Source organism: Cuculus canorus, chromosome 2 (assembly GCF_017976375.1).
Source record: "Cuculus canorus isolate bCucCan1 chromosome 2, bCucCan1.pri, whole genome shotgun sequence".
NCBI lineage: Eukaryota > Metazoa > Chordata > Aves > Cuculiformes > Cuculidae > Cuculus > Cuculus canorus.
Genome location: NC_071402.1, coordinates 23,511,250 through 23,532,554, shown reverse-complemented (window position 1 = coordinate 23,532,554; position 21,305 = coordinate 23,511,250). Strand labels below are relative to the sequence as shown.

At 38.6% G+C, this 21,305-nt stretch overlaps 1 protein-coding gene across 10 annotated transcripts in view; it reads right to left on the bottom strand.

Moving 5' to 3' along the window:
* The window catches only part of RGS22 (regulator of G protein signaling 22), a 72,956-nt gene extending 53,534 nt beyond the window's left edge, over nucleotides 1–19,422 (bottom strand). For all 10 annotated transcript variants that reach the window (XR_008448775.1, XR_008448776.1, XR_008448777.1 and 7 more), the window contains exons 1-6: nucleotides 19,258–19,422; nucleotides 18,568–18,596; nucleotides 14,923–14,985; nucleotides 6,680–6,901; nucleotides 2,213–2,298; nucleotides 274–439 (exon numbers count right to left, since the gene is read on the bottom strand). Coding sequence is in view for 7 of the 10 variants with exons in the window: in XM_054059979.1 (XP_053915954.1) it covers nucleotides 274–439; nucleotides 2,213–2,298; nucleotides 6,680–6,901; nucleotides 14,923–14,985; nucleotides 18,568–18,596; nucleotides 19,258–19,282 (591 nt within the window). In the remaining 3 variants the exon portion in view is untranslated. The remainder of the gene's footprint in view (nucleotides 1–273; nucleotides 440–2,212; nucleotides 2,299–6,679; nucleotides 6,902–14,922; nucleotides 14,986–18,567; nucleotides 18,597–19,257) is intronic.
* Between the last annotated feature and the right edge of the window lie 1,883 nt (nucleotides 19,423–21,305).

The following is a 21,305-nucleotide window of genomic DNA, read 5'->3' as shown; positions in this document are numbered from 1 at the left end:
CTTTATTTATTGCAATGTTTCTGAAAACAGACGGCTTACAATCTGTAGTCATTTTATGCAGTCAATTTGTATAGATTTCTATAACGATAGTTTCCTGTTTGGTTTAAGCAGTATTACAACCCATCAACCTTCTTCTATAGTACAAAGAGCTTTGAAAAGAAAGGGTCTTCAGAGAACCAGTTGTCCAATTAGATTGTGACCTCAGTTACAATAATTTAACCCAATTCATTCAAACGTCATTGATGTTACACACATTACATGTTTTTAGTTTACCTGGCCAAGCGATATGTAGAACTTCTTCATAGTCGATGAAGTGTCATCCTCCTCAGATAGGGGAGAACTTGGTTCTCTTTTCTTTATCCAGGGGTAGTAGTCACTGTCTATAATGAAATTTATGCCAGTCTTACTCCATTCTACCTGTGATATCAATTTAGCTAGCCTGAAATTAAATATTGAGAAAAGTAAATAGTTAATTTTAGCTTTTAGTCAGGAAAAAAATTTGTTTTCCCCTAGAATAGGCAATAAAAACCATGACCACAGATTGCTATAAGGAACTTCATGATCTGTTTTATTATTTCACCCCTCACCTACTGTCACATATATAAACCAGCTTTAGAGCTGGTGGCTTACTTTGCACTTTCAAGCTTTACCAGTAAAGTTGATTTCTGTCAGGATGTTCTTATGTGTATCTATGCAGTCCCAACCCTGCCACAAAATCCTTGAACATTTTGATTGCTAAAATGGAACCGTTCTCCCAGATTGCAGAAGCCCTGTATCACTACCTGACACTGCATTTCCTAGTCCCGATACAATCTTCCAGCAGCAATTCCACAGCAGCGATCATATTAATTGAACTTTCGGATACTAGCAAGGCAGCTGGCACTACCATGTTCAGCTGGCTGCTCTATGAGGACTTCATAGTACTGAATAGCATTTCAGAGCTGCCTTATGTTAGTGTGAACATCATGATGCTCAGAAAATGGCAATCTTAGAACCACGTGGCAATAATAAGGGTATTCTGTGCTCAAGAACTGTGACAGAACTTATTAAGTTAGAAAGCAGTATAAAACCAACCAAGGTGCATGTGAAGGGATGAAACAGCCTATGCCTGAGCCTATGACCATGAGCTGAATGCCCATTTGAGGGCAAATAGGATTTCATTCTAATGTTGTGATGTCTTCATCTTTAAACACGGGTTTCCCTTTTAGCATTTCAACTTCCCTTGATCCTGATTCAAGAAAGCAACTGAAAACAATGATAGCAATGGGAATTAGGCACATGCTTAGTTAGTTTTATGTAATTTTCTTAGATAAATCTGCTTGATCAGTGAAATACTTTTTATAGCATAAGATCAAATTTTTAGTGTTTCACAAAGCCCAGATACCTGTAAAGCAGGCTGCTGCTAAAGGTGAAATGGAACACTCTCTTTCACTACTTGCTTATTCTTTGCAGTTTTCCCCTTAAGTACAGCCTTCTGGATATTGGAAGTAAAAAGTATTTTGAAAATGTTCATATAGAATTCTCTACTCCAGTAACTAGTCTGTCATTACAATCAGGAAACATGAATTTTGTGAACAATATTGCCAGGCTGCCTCTCCTTTTAGGATCCCTAAAACACACTGCAATTATCAGCATCTAGACACAATCTCAAGGAACACAGAGGCAGATTCTTCCAAAAAGAACAGTAAACCCCCTGAACATCTGCTAAAAGGACATCTGGAAAAATGCAGCAAGTGTGTAACTGTGTAACATTCATCCAACTATGGCACGGCATGCCACAGAGAGCTGTGCAAAAGGAGGTCTGACAATGGGCCCAAAGATACAAAGCTCATAATTGAAATAAAAAGGAGTGGCTGTTTTTTTTTTCCAAATAGATTTCATGGATTCATATCTCCCCCTTAAATGACATTCATGTTGATTGGAAAGACATATATTGCTACATGATATCTCAGTGGAAGATTGATTCAGAAAACAGTAAACCTCACTCTGTCTCTCTCTCTGTAATGGTGTCATACACTATGTAATTCAGGAAAATTATAGATTGATGAAGGAAAAAAGTCACTGATTTTACTTCATCTAAATTACTTAAATACTAAAATTAAATAGAATGAGAGGTGTGAGAAAACATATCAAGGGTACTGGTGGATTAATTATTCAGAAAAGAAAAATGTGCATATTTAAAACTGAGAGACAGCATACAAGATTGCACTACCTGTACTCAAAGTAACAGTCGCTTTCTAGAAATGCTGGAAGCCTTTCTTTCTTAATCCACTGAATTGCTTGCTCTCGGTCAAGACACTATGAAAAAAGACACACCAAAGATTTGCATTATTCTTCATTTCTTGTATTGTTTGCCATGTAACTTAACCTCTCCATCCCCACCTACAGAAGTATTGTCTCAGGAACACAAATATACCGTGATCACCACCTTTGTTATCCAGTTGAGCCTTAATTGTGCAAGGACAATTGAAATTATTTATTTTCCTGTTAACAGCTAAAAAACTCTAAATCTGATCTCATCTATGAGAGTACAATTTTTTTAACAAAACGTGAGTGGTTTTTCTTCAGAAAAAAATGTGTGTTTGAATCGTGTATTTACTGTACAATTCCAAATGCATATTAGATGCTTACAATTTTCCTGCAATAGGAAACTGCTGGTTTTTCTGACTTTATCTCATTTTATGAATAACCGCTACTGCATTTTTCCTAAAGAATTTGAAGAATGAGGAATCCTTAAATTAAAATTATTCTCCCAAAATGGGAGAGTTGTGAGTATTAAAAACAAACCCACAGCAATAAAAAGCTAATCAGTTATAAGCTTTCTGCTTTTATGCTGGAGCATTGCACAGCTGCGTTGCACACAGTAACCCTTGCAGTGGAAACCTAAGTGCGTTATGAATCAGGCCCCTAATACATTTCTGCTCAGGCATTCCAAGTCTTAGTGTCTCATCAAAGCAGATAGGGAGGTGCCTCCAGAGACAGGTTTAGGGGTGAAAGGGAGGTGTTGAGCAGTGAGCTAAACAGAGCCAGCTAAATAAAAAACTATGCCTAGGGTCTTACACAGAGAGCAAACTCTCTGACTGTTGGCCACAGAGAGCCATAGCTGTTGCCCTTAGAAATGACACATAGCACATTTTTTAACAGAGCATACATTTTCCACTCTTAGGGGATGACCTGTTTTATTTATCTGAGCTGCTTTTTTCCTTCTAGTGAATGTGTGACTGATGATTTGGAAGAATGCAGTAACTCCACTTGACCACAAAAACAGGTGAAGTGTGGGCAAGGATGGATGCTATTTGCTCTATCAAATTATCAGTTCATGTAGATTACACTTTAAATTTTAAATTTTCTTTCCATGAGCTAATATTCCATTAGGGACAAGGGTTATATCTGCCTCATATATATGCGTAGGGGAATAAAAAAAATTTGAATTACTCAGAAAGTGAGTGGTTTCATTTAGTGAGAAGAAAATATTTCAAAATATGGAAAGCTTATGTTGGCTGTGGCTCATATAATGTAATTTGTGGAGATGGAGACAAATTGCTCCCAACCACATAGTATATGCCTCCTTTTGGTAAATGACAGTTTTTTTGAAACACAGAAGATCATCTCTTTCTTTTCACATTTAGTATTTATGTATTTGCTGACTCCCAACCCATTTTTTTATCTGAGTGATTCGTAACACTCCCACATCTGTACATGGCTGGTATGCAAAATTATATATACTATCAGAACAAAAGAACCTCTGCTCTTTCCCCTTCCCCAGAGAAAGATGCTACGTTTAATCTGATGGTGTTTGTTACCTTGGTTAGCTTCCTTACACAGTCAGCCTTAGGCTTTGCTGGGACCCAATCCAGCAAAGCTTTTAGCACGTGTTTAAGTTTAAGCATGTGTTTAACTTCTCTTGATTAAAGTTAAACACATACTTAAGTGCTTTGCTGAACTGGGGTTTCTCTGAAATAAAGCATGTGGGATGCCAGCCAGTTTCTTTCCATAGTTGTGATCAATTCTACCCATATCTGACAATTTTTTTCTTAATATATTTTATACCAAGTTGGTCTTGACTATTGATAAGAAAATACCTCCATATCAATGGATTGCAAGTGTGGATGCACATATGCAGAGAAGTTTTGCTTCTCTGTGAGGTTGTAACCGTCTGAGAGGGAAGTAAAATACAAAGAAAAATATCACAGGATGCATTTCTTAATCAAGCTGTGTTTAAATTCAGGCCATAGCCTGAAAGACCTACTAGGATTCTTTTATCATAGCTCATTTTCATTAGTAATGTGCCAGTAATAGTCACTCAAGGTGACTTTCTGTAGCAATGTAACATTCAGAGCAACTTTCAATCTCTTCAGTCAGTGTGAAGAAAGCTGTCAAAGCAAAGGAGGCAGCATTGCCCAATGCCCGAAATATCAAATTCTATTTGATTTGAACTGAGCAACTCAATGCAGTTGTTCTGGGATGATTTCATCTGGTTCAGTCATAGTGTGGTACAATAAATGAAGCTGATGTCTTTCACCTTGTGTAGTTGCAATAACAATTTTTGGCATGGTGTTTTGCAAGCCACCTAGAGATGCCACATTGAACGGGATGAGACATCTATGGTGCCTGTCCAGTAAAGCAGGAGTCAAAAAAAAGAAGAAACATTATCCTTTCTCCCAAAACAAGGAAGTAAGTGTACCAAGGCATATTGTTCCTCGAAAGGACATAATGCTTCCCATCTATGGAAAATGGCCCAGAGAAAATAATGTATTCTTAAATGATACAAGAGCCCTGTTGCTCCAAACTACATGAAGGATGCAATATTGAAGACAAGGTGATAGCTTGTAATTTGTCAAGAAAAGCCATCCACAACCACAATGATGTGAGTTGCCTCAGAAAGCAAATGAAAGGGGGAGGGGAGGGGAGGGGAGGGGAGGGGAGGGGAGGGGAGGGGAGGGGAGGGGAGGAGAGGGGCGGGGAGGAGAGGAGAGGAGAGGAGAGGAGAGGAGAGGAGAGGAGAGGAGAGGAGAGGAGAGGAGAGGAGAGGAGAGGAGAGGAGAGGAGAGGAGAGGAGAGGAGAGGAGAGGAGAGGAGAGGAGAGGAGAGGAGAGGAGAGGAGAGGAGAGGAGAGGAGAGGAGAGGAGAGGAGGTGGGGAGAGGGGAGGGGAGATGGGGGAGAGTAGGGGAGTGGAGGGGAGAGGAAGGGAGATCTTATAGTGACCTTCCAGTACCTGAAGGGAGGCCTACAGGAAAGCTGGAGAGGGGCTATTTGTAAAGGCTTGTGGGGATAGAACCAGGGGGAATGGGTATAAACTGGAGAGGGGCGGATTTAGACTGGACATTAGAAAGAATTTCTTCACCATGAGAGTGGTGAGACACTAGAACACCAGGGCAGTTGTGGCCGCCCCATCCCAGGAGGTGTTCACGGCCAGGTTAGATGGGGCCTTGGGCAGCCTGATCTAGTGTGATGTCCCTGCACATGGCAAGGGAGTTGGAACTAGATGATCTTTAAGGCCCCTTCCAACCCTAACTATACTATGATACTACTATGAAATAAGAAACAGAGAATAGCTCATCTGTTTTTCTTCTCTCAAGCAAAGTATTTGTGAAAATAATCTTTTAACATGATAGGAATGCCTCCGAACCTTGTCCTGGTTGTAGCATTTGTACACTTAGATGCAGCTAATCAAGGTCTCACATTACTATAATTTTGTTAAATATCATTGCCTTTTGACCTCTCTCAACACTGTTTTCTTTTCTGAAAATCATTAAGCATGTACTGAGCAAAGCAGCAGTCTGTTACAACTCCCTGTTTTTCTCTCAGCTTTCCAGCTATGACACAATTTAGAGCAGCCGCCTATAAAAATGTAGCAAGATCTTAGACTGGCCTTGAATGAAATGAAGTCACATCAGTCACACCAATGCAAAGCCAGTGAGAAAAGAATAAACCAAGTATCCCAGTGAAATATACTTTTCTCTTTCAAAGCTGTTGTTTAAAGGTAAACTCTCACAACTAATTATACAGTCTGTAGTCTCTCAGGTGCATATGGTGGTTCAATTCCCAATTTTAATCTGCCTAATTTGGTGCTGAAGAATGCCCTGAAAATAAACAGGTAAGAATACCAAAATTGATAGCATCTGAGCAGGCCTGAAACAAAATTTTTTTTCTGAAATCCACCCTATCTTTCCATTAATTTAGCTTTCTAGTTGCCAAAGATTATTTTCTCTGGCCATTTCAATTGAAGCTAACCATGTAAATCCCTTGGGAATTAATGGAAGAGAGACTTATGTGTTGCCAGACCACAGATGAGCTCATAGCCACACAAGGAAATTAATTAATAAGGAAAGACTGAGATGCATTAGTTTCAGTCAATTTGCACATTCCAGGGATCACTAGTAAAGTAAATGTTGTCATAATATTTTTTCTTTTAATATTATAAAGTATTCAGACCACACAACTAAATCCTTCCCTACAGAATCTTCAAAATTCTGTGCTACAGGATGTACATGTGTAATTCCATTCACTTGTCTGGTAGACACATGTGCATTTCAGGGCATAATTTGGCCCATCATTATGTTTTCCTAACATAAATTAACATTTTTCCCAAGCTACTAAGCCAAACACAACAATAACTACTGCCAGTATCTCTACAGTAAGATCTAAATATAAACTCAGGGGCTATAAGATGCTTACCATAGTGTTGTAATTTGGATCAATATTGAAGGCAGGAGAAGCACTGCACATTTTGGAGAGCTGCCCATCATTCTTTGCTTTCCTTAGAACATCATAAATGGGGTTTGGAGGTTTCTGATCATGTAGAATTTTTTTCAGTTGGCTTTCCAGGCGCTGTGGGGCATCATTAACAATTTCGAAAACCCCGAAGTCAGAGTTAAACTTAACTGGCTGGACAAAAGTCTACAAAAGAAGTTTGGAAAGTTTATTAAATTACAATAAGGGAGCCCTTTAATTTAAGAAAGTTACTTGTTATAATATAGAAGTATCCTACAGAATGCAAGCTGCTATTATGAGGCTTCTTACTCTTGTCTTCTGTGGTTTACATTCAGGACTCAGAACAGTATTTTTTCTGCATTCTTGCTCCTTAGTATCTTCACTGTATAGCTTTCTGATGCATTCCTATTTTTTGTCTCAGCCATGCTTAATTATCAGGAATTTATCTCATTCTAGATCACAGATCATTCCTTTCCATATGCAAATAATAGATGCAGTACACAGATTTCTAGAACATATAATTCACAGTGACTTTAGTTACTGGTCTGCAGGGGACTACTTATCTATAGGACCAGCGTTACTCTCCCATTCATTACCACAGACAATCAAGGCATGAAAAGATTAGCAATAAATCTGACATTTTAAATGTCAGATTTATTTAAGAAGCATGAATCTGGAGATTTCTATATGTAGGAAAGTCTTTTCATCATATTATTACTTGTTGGTCAAACACCTATCTAAACCTACAGCCTGTAATAAGTTTTATTATACACCACTAGTTCAGTCAGATATTGAATAATACATGAGGTAGACCAAACTTAACTCCAGCCATGTAATTGTAACTTTTGTCAACACAAGAAAATCCACTGCATATGTACACATTAAAACAGAGCCATGTTTCATCTTTTGAGTAATAGGCATTTCTCTGGCTAAAAGAGCAACACACTTCTGTCTTTCAAATTCTCTTATTTAAAATGAAGTGCTAAAATAGGGATGAATTTTACAGAAATAAGGGGGAAATATCCAAGGCAGTTATGAATTAATATAAGTTTATATACAATCAGAGCATATGAGCATCTCCACAATGAGCTGGAGGACAAGAAGATATGTTATATTTAAGCAATGAATAAAATCCTGGCCATATCCAGACCCAATAACAAAACTCTTTTTGATTACACTCCAGACAGGATCTCACCTGATATTTGTACAGTTGTCATTTGCCTGCACTTAATAAGATTATTTTATTTTTCAAGCACTGTATTTTTCATTTCCTTGAATGTTTTCATATATCACATATATACACACATAGATGTAAGTAATCTACACACTGCATATGCTGAATACATGCTACATATAATATAGAAATAAATTACAGACCAATTTTATTCTTCTTCACACCTGTAGAAGTCCAAAGTAACCATGTTGGTGTCAGGTATTTTGTTGCCTCTGTTTGAACCCCCACCTTGTGGCTGCAACATGTGGTTACAACATTCGCTACTTATCCCATAATGTCTCACTGTGGAGACTCAGCCTGGCAAAGCACGTAGCATGTGAGAGCTTTAAGTTTATGATTAGTGCCTATGACATCAGACTATCACTGTTCAGAGCTATGCATTGAACTGCATTAGTCTGTTTAGTCACCAGTTGAAATCATGCTTGGTTTTTGTTCTCTGACACCTTGTGCCTCTTTTGCCATTGATTTTCTCCAGGGTACTCTGCAGGTTTTAGTGCTTTTTCTACAGATGTACTGAACAGCATTTTAAAGAGGCTTTTATGTGTAGTAGATTTTCCTATACTTCATCCAGACGATCTCCCAGTTTGATATGTATACATTTGATATACTTTCAAACCTAATTTGGGGCTTTTAAGTGACTAACTGTGCAACCTTAATAATTTTCAAATGTATTCTCCCTTATTTATTTTTTCTTGTTTTTAAAAAAAGAAACAGAAGAAAGTACACTAAGAAACAAGGTGCTTCAATCTCTCAGGATTTGAAATGCTCTCGCTTTTGAAAAAAAAAAGCAAGGAAAATATGAATTCCATAATATAGTATTATGTGACTAGATGTGACCAGATTACTTTGATTCCATGTTATTCAGCTTGAAAACTAAGCAAAAACAAGGTTAGTTTATCACACACATCTCCTTAATCCTTTGTAACTTATTCTAGATCTATGTTTTTCAGTATACATTCAAATTAATTGAACAGAAAGTAGAAGGCAACTTTAATGTAGTGAAACAGATGCTAGTGACAATTTTTAAAATGTAAAGCATATTGCTGTTCTGGGAGTCTAACTACAAAACATTTATAAGACAAATAAATTAATGGAACAAAAGAACATACACGCATGGGATAAGAAGATTAAGACCTCACACATAACATACTTGACTGAAAAACGTGATTCTGGTCCAGACTTCTGTGTTTTAGGCCAAGATGTAGGCTTGTTTACCCTGAAGAAGAGACGGCCCTGGGAGCACCTAACAGCAGTCTTAGAGTACTTGCAATGAGGTTACTAAGAAAATAGAGCCAGGCTTTTCATAGAGGTGCCTGGTGGAGGACAAGGGACCATGGACATACACTGAAACAGTAGAGTTTTCAACTGTATATTAAAAAAATATGTAATTGTGGGTCAGTTAGCATTGGAACAGACTGTCCAGAATGCCAATAGAACCAGTTGTTGGAGATTTTCAAGACCAACTAAAGAATGTGCGAAGCAACCTGGAGTCAACACTCAAGCATTGACCCCGCTTTGGAGCTGCTCAAAGCCCCTTCCAGTGTGAGTGATCTATGATTCTGTACAAATCACATATTTTACCAGATAAAGCTTCTCATCAAATTTTTTTATAAAAGCATTTTAAACCAGTTTAAGCCTTTCTGGGGAAGTGTATGTCACTTGCTTAATTCAGAAAACTAGAATGATAAATCAGATGTTTTTATAAGCTTAATAAAAGAAGAGGTAAGTCCTGACCATCTTAACCCATCCCTGCCACAAAAACAAATGTGATAATGTTATGACAAAAATCAAAAGGGAACACAAAATATGAACCTGTTTTCTTGTAGGAAACATTTTCCCAGATCAGTCAATCCATTTCCTTCTCAGTATGTGAAAAACTTTGGAGCAAAACACACAGTCTAACCATTCCCACACATTACAAGCCTCAAAAAAAAAACCCCTGCTTAATACCCTGTAGAGAGCTTAAAACCTTTCCCACACAAACCAAGTGCCGTAAAATCCTACAATGTTTCACAGGACAATAATGAGAGAGGTTTATGGCACCACTAATATTCTAGGTCACCTCAATAACAAGGAATCCCTTCAGTGAAGATGCCTATGTTAAGGAGTTGGTGATAGCCTACATTATAAAGGAAGGGGGAAAGATTATCCATGTCGATTTAATATACTAAGAAATGTGTTTCCTACCCCACATTTGGCAACTCCTTTGGCTCTTTATAGACAAGTAAAATACACTAATGAAAGACTAAGAGTATCAGTGCATTCTTCCCAACGTTCTCTCTTCACTTTAAGCCAATTTTTGATCCTTTGAAGACAGGAGAAAACTCCAGAGCCAAATTATACCTCAAGATGTTAAGAAAAAACAAATCAGATTTGGCAGGAGCCTTGAAGCTTGTGATTCATACATTATCAATTTAGCAGTTTGGGGGATCAACAAGATGCTGAGAACACCAACAAATAAGAAATCTGCAGAATTTGCAAACTTTCACTCAGAAGCAATTCCCCCCTTGAACCCAGTATGAGCAATGGAACTCAGCGTAGTCATCTCATCTTCAGAAAACATCTCCAAGCAAACAACACTGTGGTACAGCCACACTCTTAAATAAACAATTGTATGTACATTTTTTACAGCAAAGAGATTTCTTAGCTGTCAACTGCATATTGAATATGGATTCAGCTGAAGAATAAATAGAATACATAATCCTGGAAAGTAGTTATAAGCTTACTGAAAGGAAGGCAAATTTCTCTCACTCCTCCCAAAACAGAAACCAAAACAGCATCCATCACCATGTTGCCAGGATATCAGACATATAAATCTTACTGTTCTCTGCCTTAACGTTTTTCAGATATTCTTAACTTCAGATACACTTAACAAATGTGTAAATATGCTCACCACATCCCACCCCAAGTAACGTAGTTTGATCCCAAGAGAAACAGAACGACTACTGCTTGGCCGCCTCTTAGGTTAAGGCCCTGAAGGGGTGGGAATGAATAAGAGACCTCATCCAGGAGCTTTGCCAAAACTTCCTTAAGATGAGTATGTGTGTATCATAAATAAATGTCAGTGAAAGTCCAGATCAGAAGAAAATCTGAGCAGCTCTAGAAGTGCCTAGAAAATTCACACTGCACATGGTCAATGGCAAATTTCCCATTGACATTAACGAGTCCAGGATTTCCCTTCTGTTGGCAAGACACAAGTCATAATCACACACCACAGTCTAATTAAGAGAGGAGAGAATAACATTCTGAGTAAACCTGCTATTAATAATAAGAAAATTAGAAAAGCTTTTTTTGCTTGCTTGAATGTCAAAGATAGTAAACAAGTTTCAGTTGGGTAAAACTCAACATAACGTGTATGTAGGGCCTTACTGATGTAAAAGGCTCTCTCTTTAAGGGAGGTTGTATTGGCACCTGCTGCCTCCTTCCACACACCTGCAGAAGACAAGAAGAAACTAAGGGACACAGATTGATGCCTTGGATTGATGCCTTGATGCACTAAATTACTCACAACCATCTTTAAAACAGAGAAGGGCCTGAATTGTGCAGTAGAATGGATTGCTCTTTGTGTTCTTCCTTTTCGGCCAACTGCTACTCATTGATCAGACCTGCTTTTACTCTTAAAAACACTAAGTTTTCAGGACCATTCTGTTTTCAGAAAGACCAGTTGGCCCAAATTTTGTTACCTGTGCTTTAATTGTTTTCAGAATCATCACCTACGTCAATTCTTGGATCCCAAACTACTTAGCAGAGTCACTTTTAAGTTAAAGCTGTTGGCTGCATACTTGACCATATCTGTCTTCCAAGATGATTCACCAAAATAGTTCTATTGGCATGAAAAGAATATCAAGCAATTTTTGCCTTTTATTTCTATGTGGCACTATAAATACACCTCTACATTCCTAAGTAAGGAAAGGAAAACGTGGTTTATGTGACAAAAAGGATGAAGCAATTACTTCATTTTCTTTTTTTTTTTTTTTTTTTAAATGAGTGGAGAGTTTTTATACTGAAAACAATTTCCAAAATTATCAGTCTTCAATTCTGAAGTTGATAAAACTGTGGTGACTTGATATCTTTCTGCTGGAAGGGAAACCCACAGTCAAGGACCTGCCACCAAGAGTGCCATCTCCTGAACATGCTTCAACTGAGGTGCATTTAGTTAGCTCTTTCATCTCTAGTGCAACACTTTGAAGTCAGAAAAATAAGTATGCCTTCATCAAGATCACTGGTAACTTGAGAATGAAGGGTAAGGCCCCAGGATGGACCTGGATGGGAACAAGTAACAGGCAGCTTATAGAGCACAGGAGGAACAAATTGACACTTTCCTAGTGAGGCTTCCAACACTAAGCTGGATGGTGATTTCTGATTTCTAAGTTTTCATTCTTGGCTAAAAATATTCTTGGATGTTTTAAATACATGGATCGAAGATTCAAATTCTAGCAATGCCTGACCGGCAAGAAATGGAAATGTATTTAGGCCAAGGTTTCTCTTAAATCTTTCATTTTAGATTAGTTACTAAGGAAGGTGTAACTCATGTGTATGTCATGTAATTGGTTTCTGCTACCGTGAAATCACTTTACTACTGGCAACAAGTGCCCTCGGGGGGGGTTTCTGTATTATTTTATCTTTCAGAAATATTTTCCTTACAAACTGTCTTTCATTACAGCATGTAGATCTTTGATGTACCTAGATATTGATGTCAGACTGTACTGAATATTATTATAAAAACAGGATACTTGAAGGATATACTGTAAATCAAAGCAAAAAAAATATCTGCTGCTGCTATAACAAGTCCCCAGTGACACCATTTTCCATGCACTCGTGCTGCACTACAAATCAACGCAGAGGCAGTCTCTTAAAATAAGCATATGCTACCCCTGATTTCTTGTATCAAGTCACACAATATTTTCAGTTTAACTTGTTGCCTAACTACTAGCACACCTGGGTAATACTGTTCCCAGGCAACAACATATAAGCACAACAAGAATAAAGCAATGGAAATTTCAATGTGGTGTTTTAGTAGAAGCCTTCTGAGAAAGAGTGGGAAATTGGGAATATAAGGTATTCAAACCACAGAACTCAAGGCATGAATGGAACTTAATCCTGAAGAGGGTAAATCCTCAGGAAAAGATCAAAGAGAAAATAAAACCAATTATAAGAACATTACAGATAAAAATAGCTAGCAGAGTATCTGTTTTCACAAACATATGTATATAAATATATAAGAGAGAGCTAGTGTGATTTTAGAAATTACCAAGATTACTAGCATTAAACAGTGTTTACTCAAGAGTGTCTGTGAACTCTTTTCTGTGGGTTTCCAGAGCAGTCCGGAGTGCCTGGACAATTGCTGTGATTCAGAGCTGCTGAGCTGCACCAGGACTGCAGGCCGAGGAGCCCTCTGAGGCTGTGGAGAATTTTGGCCTGTAACAGACATCCTGGAATCCATGCATGTCCAAGGAGACCCAGAGACTAAGCAGGCTAACTTCTTACCCGCTCCATCCTCTGTGATTTGGGGAAAACTTGAAGCATAGTTTCCAAATAAGCAGCACATGGAAGGAGGCCTGGGTTTAAAAGCTACGTAGTTATGCTTGGATTTAGGCAGATATCCTAAAGCAGATGCAAGGGGTGGGGTGATGGGTGTGTTGTGTGGAGACTGGAGGAAAAAAAAACCAACCCTCTTACCACACATTTTCTTCCATCTGAGTCTCCCTATCTTTGTAAAAATTATTCTTAGGAATCTTGCAGTGTGGTAAAAGCACATAATGTTGAGGTTCTGAGAGAAGTCAGTATCACTGTTGTGCACAAAACCCACACTGATATTAATACCTCAAGATTCTATTTTAAGATTAAAAAATGGCATGGGGAGTGCATTCTACCATCCCTGTTTCTGCAACTCCCATTATGTGTACTTTTACACAAATCTGAGATGTGGTTTAGAGCACATCTCTGTTTAGTTCAGCTCAGTAAGCCTGAATCATAACTGAATTTATTTCAATAGCAGCCGCACCATAGTCTTATGTCTAAGGAGCATCAAGAAATATTCTGCCCCTTCCTAATGCTAGTGCTGACTCCTAACAAGCACGTGCAGAAATGGGTATATGTTCCCATAAAACCTCCTGCTGGGCTGCAGTGCTTTAGGACGGGACAGGCTGTGAGGTGGCTCTGGGGTAAATCAGCCATGAGTGATACTGTGGAGAGGTCTGTGCACCTTGTAGGAGAGTATAGGTGTGAGCTGTGTGGATAGAGAAAATGGAGTCAATTAGGGCCTGGACTACGAAGATGAAGTTGGGTGAGAATGCTGTGTCGAGGAAGCAGGACAGTACACGTCAATCCCATGAGAGTGTTGGGAAGCTGCATAGCTGATGGGGAAAAGCAGCAAAATATAGCACAACTGGTTAAATATAGGGCACTGAGTATGGTGGTTTAACTGCAACTGCGTCAGGACAGAGAATGTATGATAAGACTACACCCTTCTAGCTGCAGGTGAGAGGGGAAGAGGAAGGGAGAACCAACTTTGAGATCTTCGCAGCCATGAAGAGAAACAGAGTTGGTTCCTAAGGTGAAGTGTTATAAATCACCAAGTGTATGGCCAGAAGAATGTGAAAGACAAACATTTGATTTGTCAGCATGTCATAATACTGGAATAAGAGTGAACTCCTTATGCTTTTAAAATAAGTATTTGTATCTCTTTTTCATTTCCTATTCATATTATTTTGGTTCACTGTGATTTAAATGCATAAATTTGCAAGAGAAAAATCTGTCTCCAGAAGTCCAGATATTGTGTTATTTTTCCTGATAAATAATAACATTGAACAGTGAGAGTTGCTGCCATTAAAATACAGACACATTGTAAAAGCTATTTCATTTCCCAGTGTCAAAATGAAAAAACAACAAACCCAACCCTCTATTGCCTTACTACTAATCTTAGTAAGGTGCTTCTTGTATTTTGCAAGAAATTTCTGGAAGAAATACTTACTGGAAGACCCAAAAATTCATTAAAGTAGTCCACAAACATGTCATCTGTGGCTAAGCATTCTTCCTGCAGAGACACAAAACCACAAAACAAGGCTTGTAGTAATCTGTGCTAACAGGGTTCAAATGCACTGTTACCTCAAACAATGTTTTTTCCATGAGCTATGACATGTAAACTTTAGCAAAATGTTGTTTCCCACTTTTGAAAATACAGTGTTAGATTCCAGCCATTGCACATCCCCAATGTCCTTGGCAATTCAAGAAAACACACATGAAGGTAAATCCTTCGCCAAGAAATTTACAGATAAAGCCTTAATAAACCCAACAGCTTTTAAATGTTGGAGATCATCATGTTTACTTTTGAAAAAATGTGCATAAGCTAACAGTCTAGAAATTCCCCACATTACACCTTTCTATCTCCATCTGGGAAGGAGGGAGTATAAAAGTTCAACAGAGCCTGCTTCTGCTCCCACATTGCTGCTTGGGGATGTTCTGGGGGATGTTTGGGGAATAAAAGGGAGTTCACTGATCTATGATTTGGCTCACCAAGTAAGCAGTATACGCCATACTTGGAATGTGACAAAACTGGGAGGCTTTCCGTTGACTTCATCAGAAGCAACAGCCGCACCTGCAGGTGTTTTTGTACCCTTTCTGACCCCTGCATTCTAAATCCTGTTAAAAAGACTCAAAAATTGTAGAATAGGAATTAATCTCTTTATATTGACACATCAGTAAGTACAGATTCCAATGTTACTTCTACTGCACTAAGTACCACCACTCCCCTTGCAATTCAGCAGAAGGTAAAAGTAGAACATTATTCCATTGGTCTTCAGGAATCTGTTTTCAGCACAATGAAGACTTCTGGACAGTTTTTAATAGCTTCAGTTTCTTGAATATTCTATTATTTCTGCCTCGCTACGTAAGGAGAATGCACCTAAATTAAATGCATTTGCTGATATCAGCGAAGGCCTTCTGACACAAATCTTTTGTCTCTTTTACGTTCATAGCACTGAAATGTGCTGGTGAGGAATAGTGTTAGAGGTTATGCACAATGTATGTGGCATCACATATAGACAGGCAGCACCTTGATCCAAACAATGTCTAACCTCACTAGAGGCAGCTTTTACTTAGGTAAGGAAGAAACCTTGAGCTAATCTACTTTAACAAGAACTCAGGAAGGCCCCTCTATGCCTGACAAGTCAGAGCAAGACCTGGTGGTGTTTGTCCAGCGTTAGTCTGCCAACATTCATTCCTTAGCACTTGTGGTTGCTGCTATGACTGATAAAGGACAGACAAGTTAGCTCATGCTCATTCCTGGAAAAAGCTGACAAGACTGAAAGCAAGGTTTTCTGCATTACAGAGGTCGTGATTTATTTGGCTCACAGGCCAACGCAATTGCAGTACCATAGAACCATAGACTGCTTTGGCTAGGAAGGGACATTTATGGGTCATCTAGTCCAACCCCCCTGCAGAAGTAGGGACATCTTTACCTGGATCAGGTTGCTCAGAGCCCCATCCAACCTGACTTTGAATGGGGCCTCCACTGCCTCCCTGAGCAACCTGTTCCAGTGTTTCACCATTCTCATGGTAAAAAAATTCTTCCTTATATCCAGTCTAAATCTAGCCTCCTTTAGGTTAAAACCATTACTCCTTGTCCTGTCACAACAGGCCTTGCTAAAAAGTCTGTGTCCATCTTTCCTATGGGCTCCCTTTAAGTACTGGAAGGCCATTCTAAGGTCTACCTGAAGCCTTCTCTTCTCCCGGCTGAACAACCATGGACCCAGAGATGTTAGGGCAATGGTTAAATAGGAGAATTTACCAAATTGTCTAACCCAAAGCATTTAAAGTCAACAGAAATTCCTTTTGATAATGTCATTAGGCAATCAGTCAGATCCAGAAAACTCAATTCAGCAAGTGTTAACACAATTAACAAAAAAAGTCATTAGAAGCAAGTGACAGTCTGCTTCATGTTTGGTTTGGGTAATGTACAATTAGATTTGACACCGATAAGGATTAATCTGAAGACAGCTAGATATAATAACACCTCCTTAAATGTTTTATTGTTTCAAAGGACTTATTCAAAACCATTTATTACTGGCTGATGTATAAGCTCTTTAAGAATATGCAGGTAACATGTTTTTAATTTGGCAAGGCTATTATTCTCTGTAGTCCCATATAACAGCACGAAATGTAAACACAGTGGCTGATTAATCAATAAAATTTTTATGATCTTATTAATACAAGCTGTACTACTTACTGATCTTACTGCATCTGTACACAATATACTTTCTTCTGGTTTTTGGAAGTTTTTTTTGTAGTCAGTTTTATTTTCATTTGAAAGCATAGTTGCACTTTCTTATTTGCACATTTTAGGCTATAGAGTTGCATATACGACACTATAGCTTAGATTTTTGTGTCAAGAAGCATTTTGTTTCATTCCTTCCTATGCCATCCTTCCTGTTCCATAGTCCAAATTATGACTAGAAAAAGCTGCCTTACAATTGCAACTGGAGGTCCAGGTGTGCTAAATATTGGTCCAAAACTGCAGTTTTGCGTTCATGTAATTTTTGTACTAATAGGAATCTACTGCGCCTGATTTCTGTCACTCTTTAAACATTGAAAGGCTTTTTTAAATGATTTTTTGAAGGGTATGCAACCATTTCTTACATATTTTATGGAAACAAACAGAATGATTTTCTGTCTTCAGTGTTTCATAGTTTCCTGTATTACTGCCATCATGAAAAAGTACAGAAACACATAAATATTATTAGACATCAGAGGAGAAGCTGAACGTGGGTAAAAGTGGCACCATCTTGAAAAGTTTGCATTTCACATTGCAGCACCCACTAAAATGCTCTTGAAAAAATATGTAATAACTGACATTTTGAAATATCAAAGGTCAAAGTTAGTATAAACCCCTGATCCTGTATAGAATTCCAATAGCTTCATGTCCTTATGTGAAGTTCACCTGGAGTCAGACAAGCCTAGGCATATTAACGAGTCTGCAGAATCAAGGTTTAATGCAATGTAAATATGCAGTTGAGAGATGTCCTCATGTACATAGTTACATATGGAGTCATAGAATCATAGAATAGTTTGGGCTTGGAACGGACCCTTAAAGGTCATCTAGTCCAACCCCCCTGCAGTAAGCAGGGACATCTTCAGCTAGATCAGGTTGCTCAGAGACCTGTCCAACCTGACTCTGAATGTTTCAAGGGATGGGACACCTACCACCTCTCTGGGCAAGCTGTTGCAGCATTTCACTACCCTCATCATATAAAAAAAAAAAATTAAAAAAAAATCCTTCCTTGAATCTAGTCTAAATCTATCCTCTTTTATTCTAAAGCAATTGCCCCTTCTCCTGGCCCTGCTAGAAAGTCTGTCCCCATCTCTCTTATGGGCCTCCTGTAAGTACTGGAAGGCTGTCATAAAGTCTCCCCAGAGCCTTCTCTTCTCCAGGCTGAACAATTATTTTTGAACTAAGTATTTTTTTGTCAGACAAAATTGTACGAATTACTCAGTACTCCATACTTACACAGAGCAAAGAAATGAGAAACCAGACAACAGTTTCCAAAACCTGTTTTTTTCTTTGTTTTTCTCTACAGTTGCATCACAAAATGAATGATCAGGCCTTATAAAGCATACTTACAAGCACTTCTTCTGTTATACATGGAGGCTCTGAAACACAAAAAAGAAATATCATACATTATCCAAGCAATACAATCCAATCAAGTTTGTTCAACTATGATTACTGAACAGAAACAAAAAGTAGTGAGGCATGACAACCTTCCTGGATATTCTGAAATAAAATAACTCAGCCTGAGGAAACAAAATAAACCCTAAGAACATGCAGTAATGTTGACCCATATATAAAAAGGTTGAGTTTTACCAGAATGATTCAAATATAATTAAAGCATTATTTAACTAGATTATTTCTCATAGCTATCAGTTAACTTCTTGTCAGCTTTCCTCCGCAAAAATTATTACGAGAAGCTTGCTGTTTTTAATGAAAATAAAGATTTGTATGAGACTCTTGAAACCTTGAACAGCAAATATTAGAAATCATATGATAATATTCCAAAAAATGTCATTGTGGGTGTTCCCAGATAACCAGATCTCACCCTTTCTGGGAAAATACTCTATCTTTTACAACGCCATTCGAGGAAAATTTTCTCTTCAGATTGGCGAATTTTGCTGGGCAAGTTTAAATTCAGTTCAAAATCTCCCTCTTTTGTATCACCATCTCTGTACCTGAGACAATCACCCTGGGGTCAAACACCCTCATGTGACAACCTGACACAGAGTCAGTCCATCACTCTGCCTAGAAAGCGCTACGTACCGGTGGTAAGCCTCTTCAACCGCATCCTGGATTTATGTACATAACGGCCGGCACCCACACCTGCATGCTTAAGACCTCATTTGCAAAGGTGAAATCCTTGACTGCAGATCAGAAATAGAAGCTGCAGAGTTCCTGAGCCTGGCTGGGGACGCCGATCTGCAGCAGGGCAGGCTGGCTCTGTTGCCTGGCTGACAGCAAGCAGGGTTGCTATGGCACCGCAAACAATGCATGGGATGAGCTGAGCAGTAAGGAAACACTTCTACTGCTGATGCAATCCAAACTCAGTCTCCCTGAAGCAGATTCAGATATCAGGCACACTGCTATCTATGTATACCAAAAGAAAGGCCTGTGAACTAGGAATTTGAGGATATTTGCAGCAAGAAATGAAATTAAAAGCTCTTTTCTCAAGTGGCCTAGGCAGTTCTTGGTCCACAATGATATTCTACCTTCTCCTATGTTACCAAAACCCTCCAGCCACGTCAGATTTTGCCTTAAAAAAATAAATAATCTCAAAACAGATGACTAATGACCAATGCTTTTACATCATGGAGCAAATCATCTGGAGTACTGTGTCCAGTTCTGGAATCCTCAACATAAGAAGGATATGGAACTGTTGGAATGGGTCCAGAGGAGGCTATAAAGATGATCAGAGGGCTGCAGCACCTCCCATACGAAGACAGGCTGAGAGAGTTGGGCTTGTTCAGCCTGGACAAGAGAAGGCTCCTGGGAGACATTGTATCGGCTTTCCAGTACCTGGAGTTCCCTTCCAGCCCTAACCATTCTATTATTCTATTATTCTAATGTTAGTTTTTGACTCCTTGGCTCAAAGGGGTGTCCCAGGATATAAGAGAAATTCACATTTCTGGTATGGTCAGCTAAAGCTGTGTACAAAGAAGGAATTTAGGCTTCTGTATAAGGTTTTCAGCAGACTCCATGTGTTCCACAACAGGGATCTGTAAACATTCTATCTAGTGCGTATGAGACTTTAGAACTGCCTAAAGTGCTCAGGCAGGCACCTTCAAGTTTTTTGGCATGAAAGTTTCCTTAAAGTTTCTACTGCTATGTATTCTCAGAACAGCATTGATTTCAGTAGCTTAGCATAAATCCTAGTGGGATCAGTTGTACAAGGTATCACGTATGGCTACATGAAGGGCTCCTTTGAGAAGTCTAATCCATCAGCTGTGCTCAGGAAGTGCCCAAAATGCACCAACACCTTCCCATTCTCAGCAAACTCTACCATTTATGCCCCCTTTCACAGATCAGTATGGTATCTCCAGTCATGCTCTTGAGCTGTGAAAGAGAGTTTTATTTTAATGCATACATGACTTTGGTGGAATCCATAATCAAGTAAAAACAGAACAAATGCATGTGCTCAAAGACTCTGGCTTAAAGTCCAGAAACTGATGACTGTCAAAAATGATCAAGCAGCAAATTCAATATCAGAGACAGAGAAAATGGCTTCATCTCCTAGAAATACGTGGTATTTTGCACTGTCTACTCCAGATGTGCATTCCCACTCCTGAGGGTGCCTGCCCAAACACCACAATTACTACTCTAATTACTAAATGCCTGAATAATGCCTCTTCTGATCTTAGTGGAATGTTGTTAGCTGTCTGGTTAGCCTTTTAGGGTGGATTGTTCTGTGGGGATTTTTTCACTTAAAGAAGAACAGTATTTTCAAAGACCTAAGTGATAAATTGAATAATATCCTAGCCCAGATAATAATTTCAGCCAAAAGTTTGATATGTACAAGAAGCACGTCGAACAAAGCAAAGAACAAAATATGAAGATTCAGACTTAAATGAGTTATGGACAATTTAAATAACATGACCACTATTCCAATGAATTATTAACTACCCTTTAGTAGTCTGCATGCCATGTATCAGGGCATGTTCTATTGTGATTATGAAATATTTCAGAGGTACACCTAAAGTATATGTAAAAGAAATAGGCATAACAAGATAGCCCATAAAATGTATAGCGAAACCTTTCTTGCAGGTAGAATTGCATTGTATATGAAATTGCATTGTCTCATAACCAGACTAATC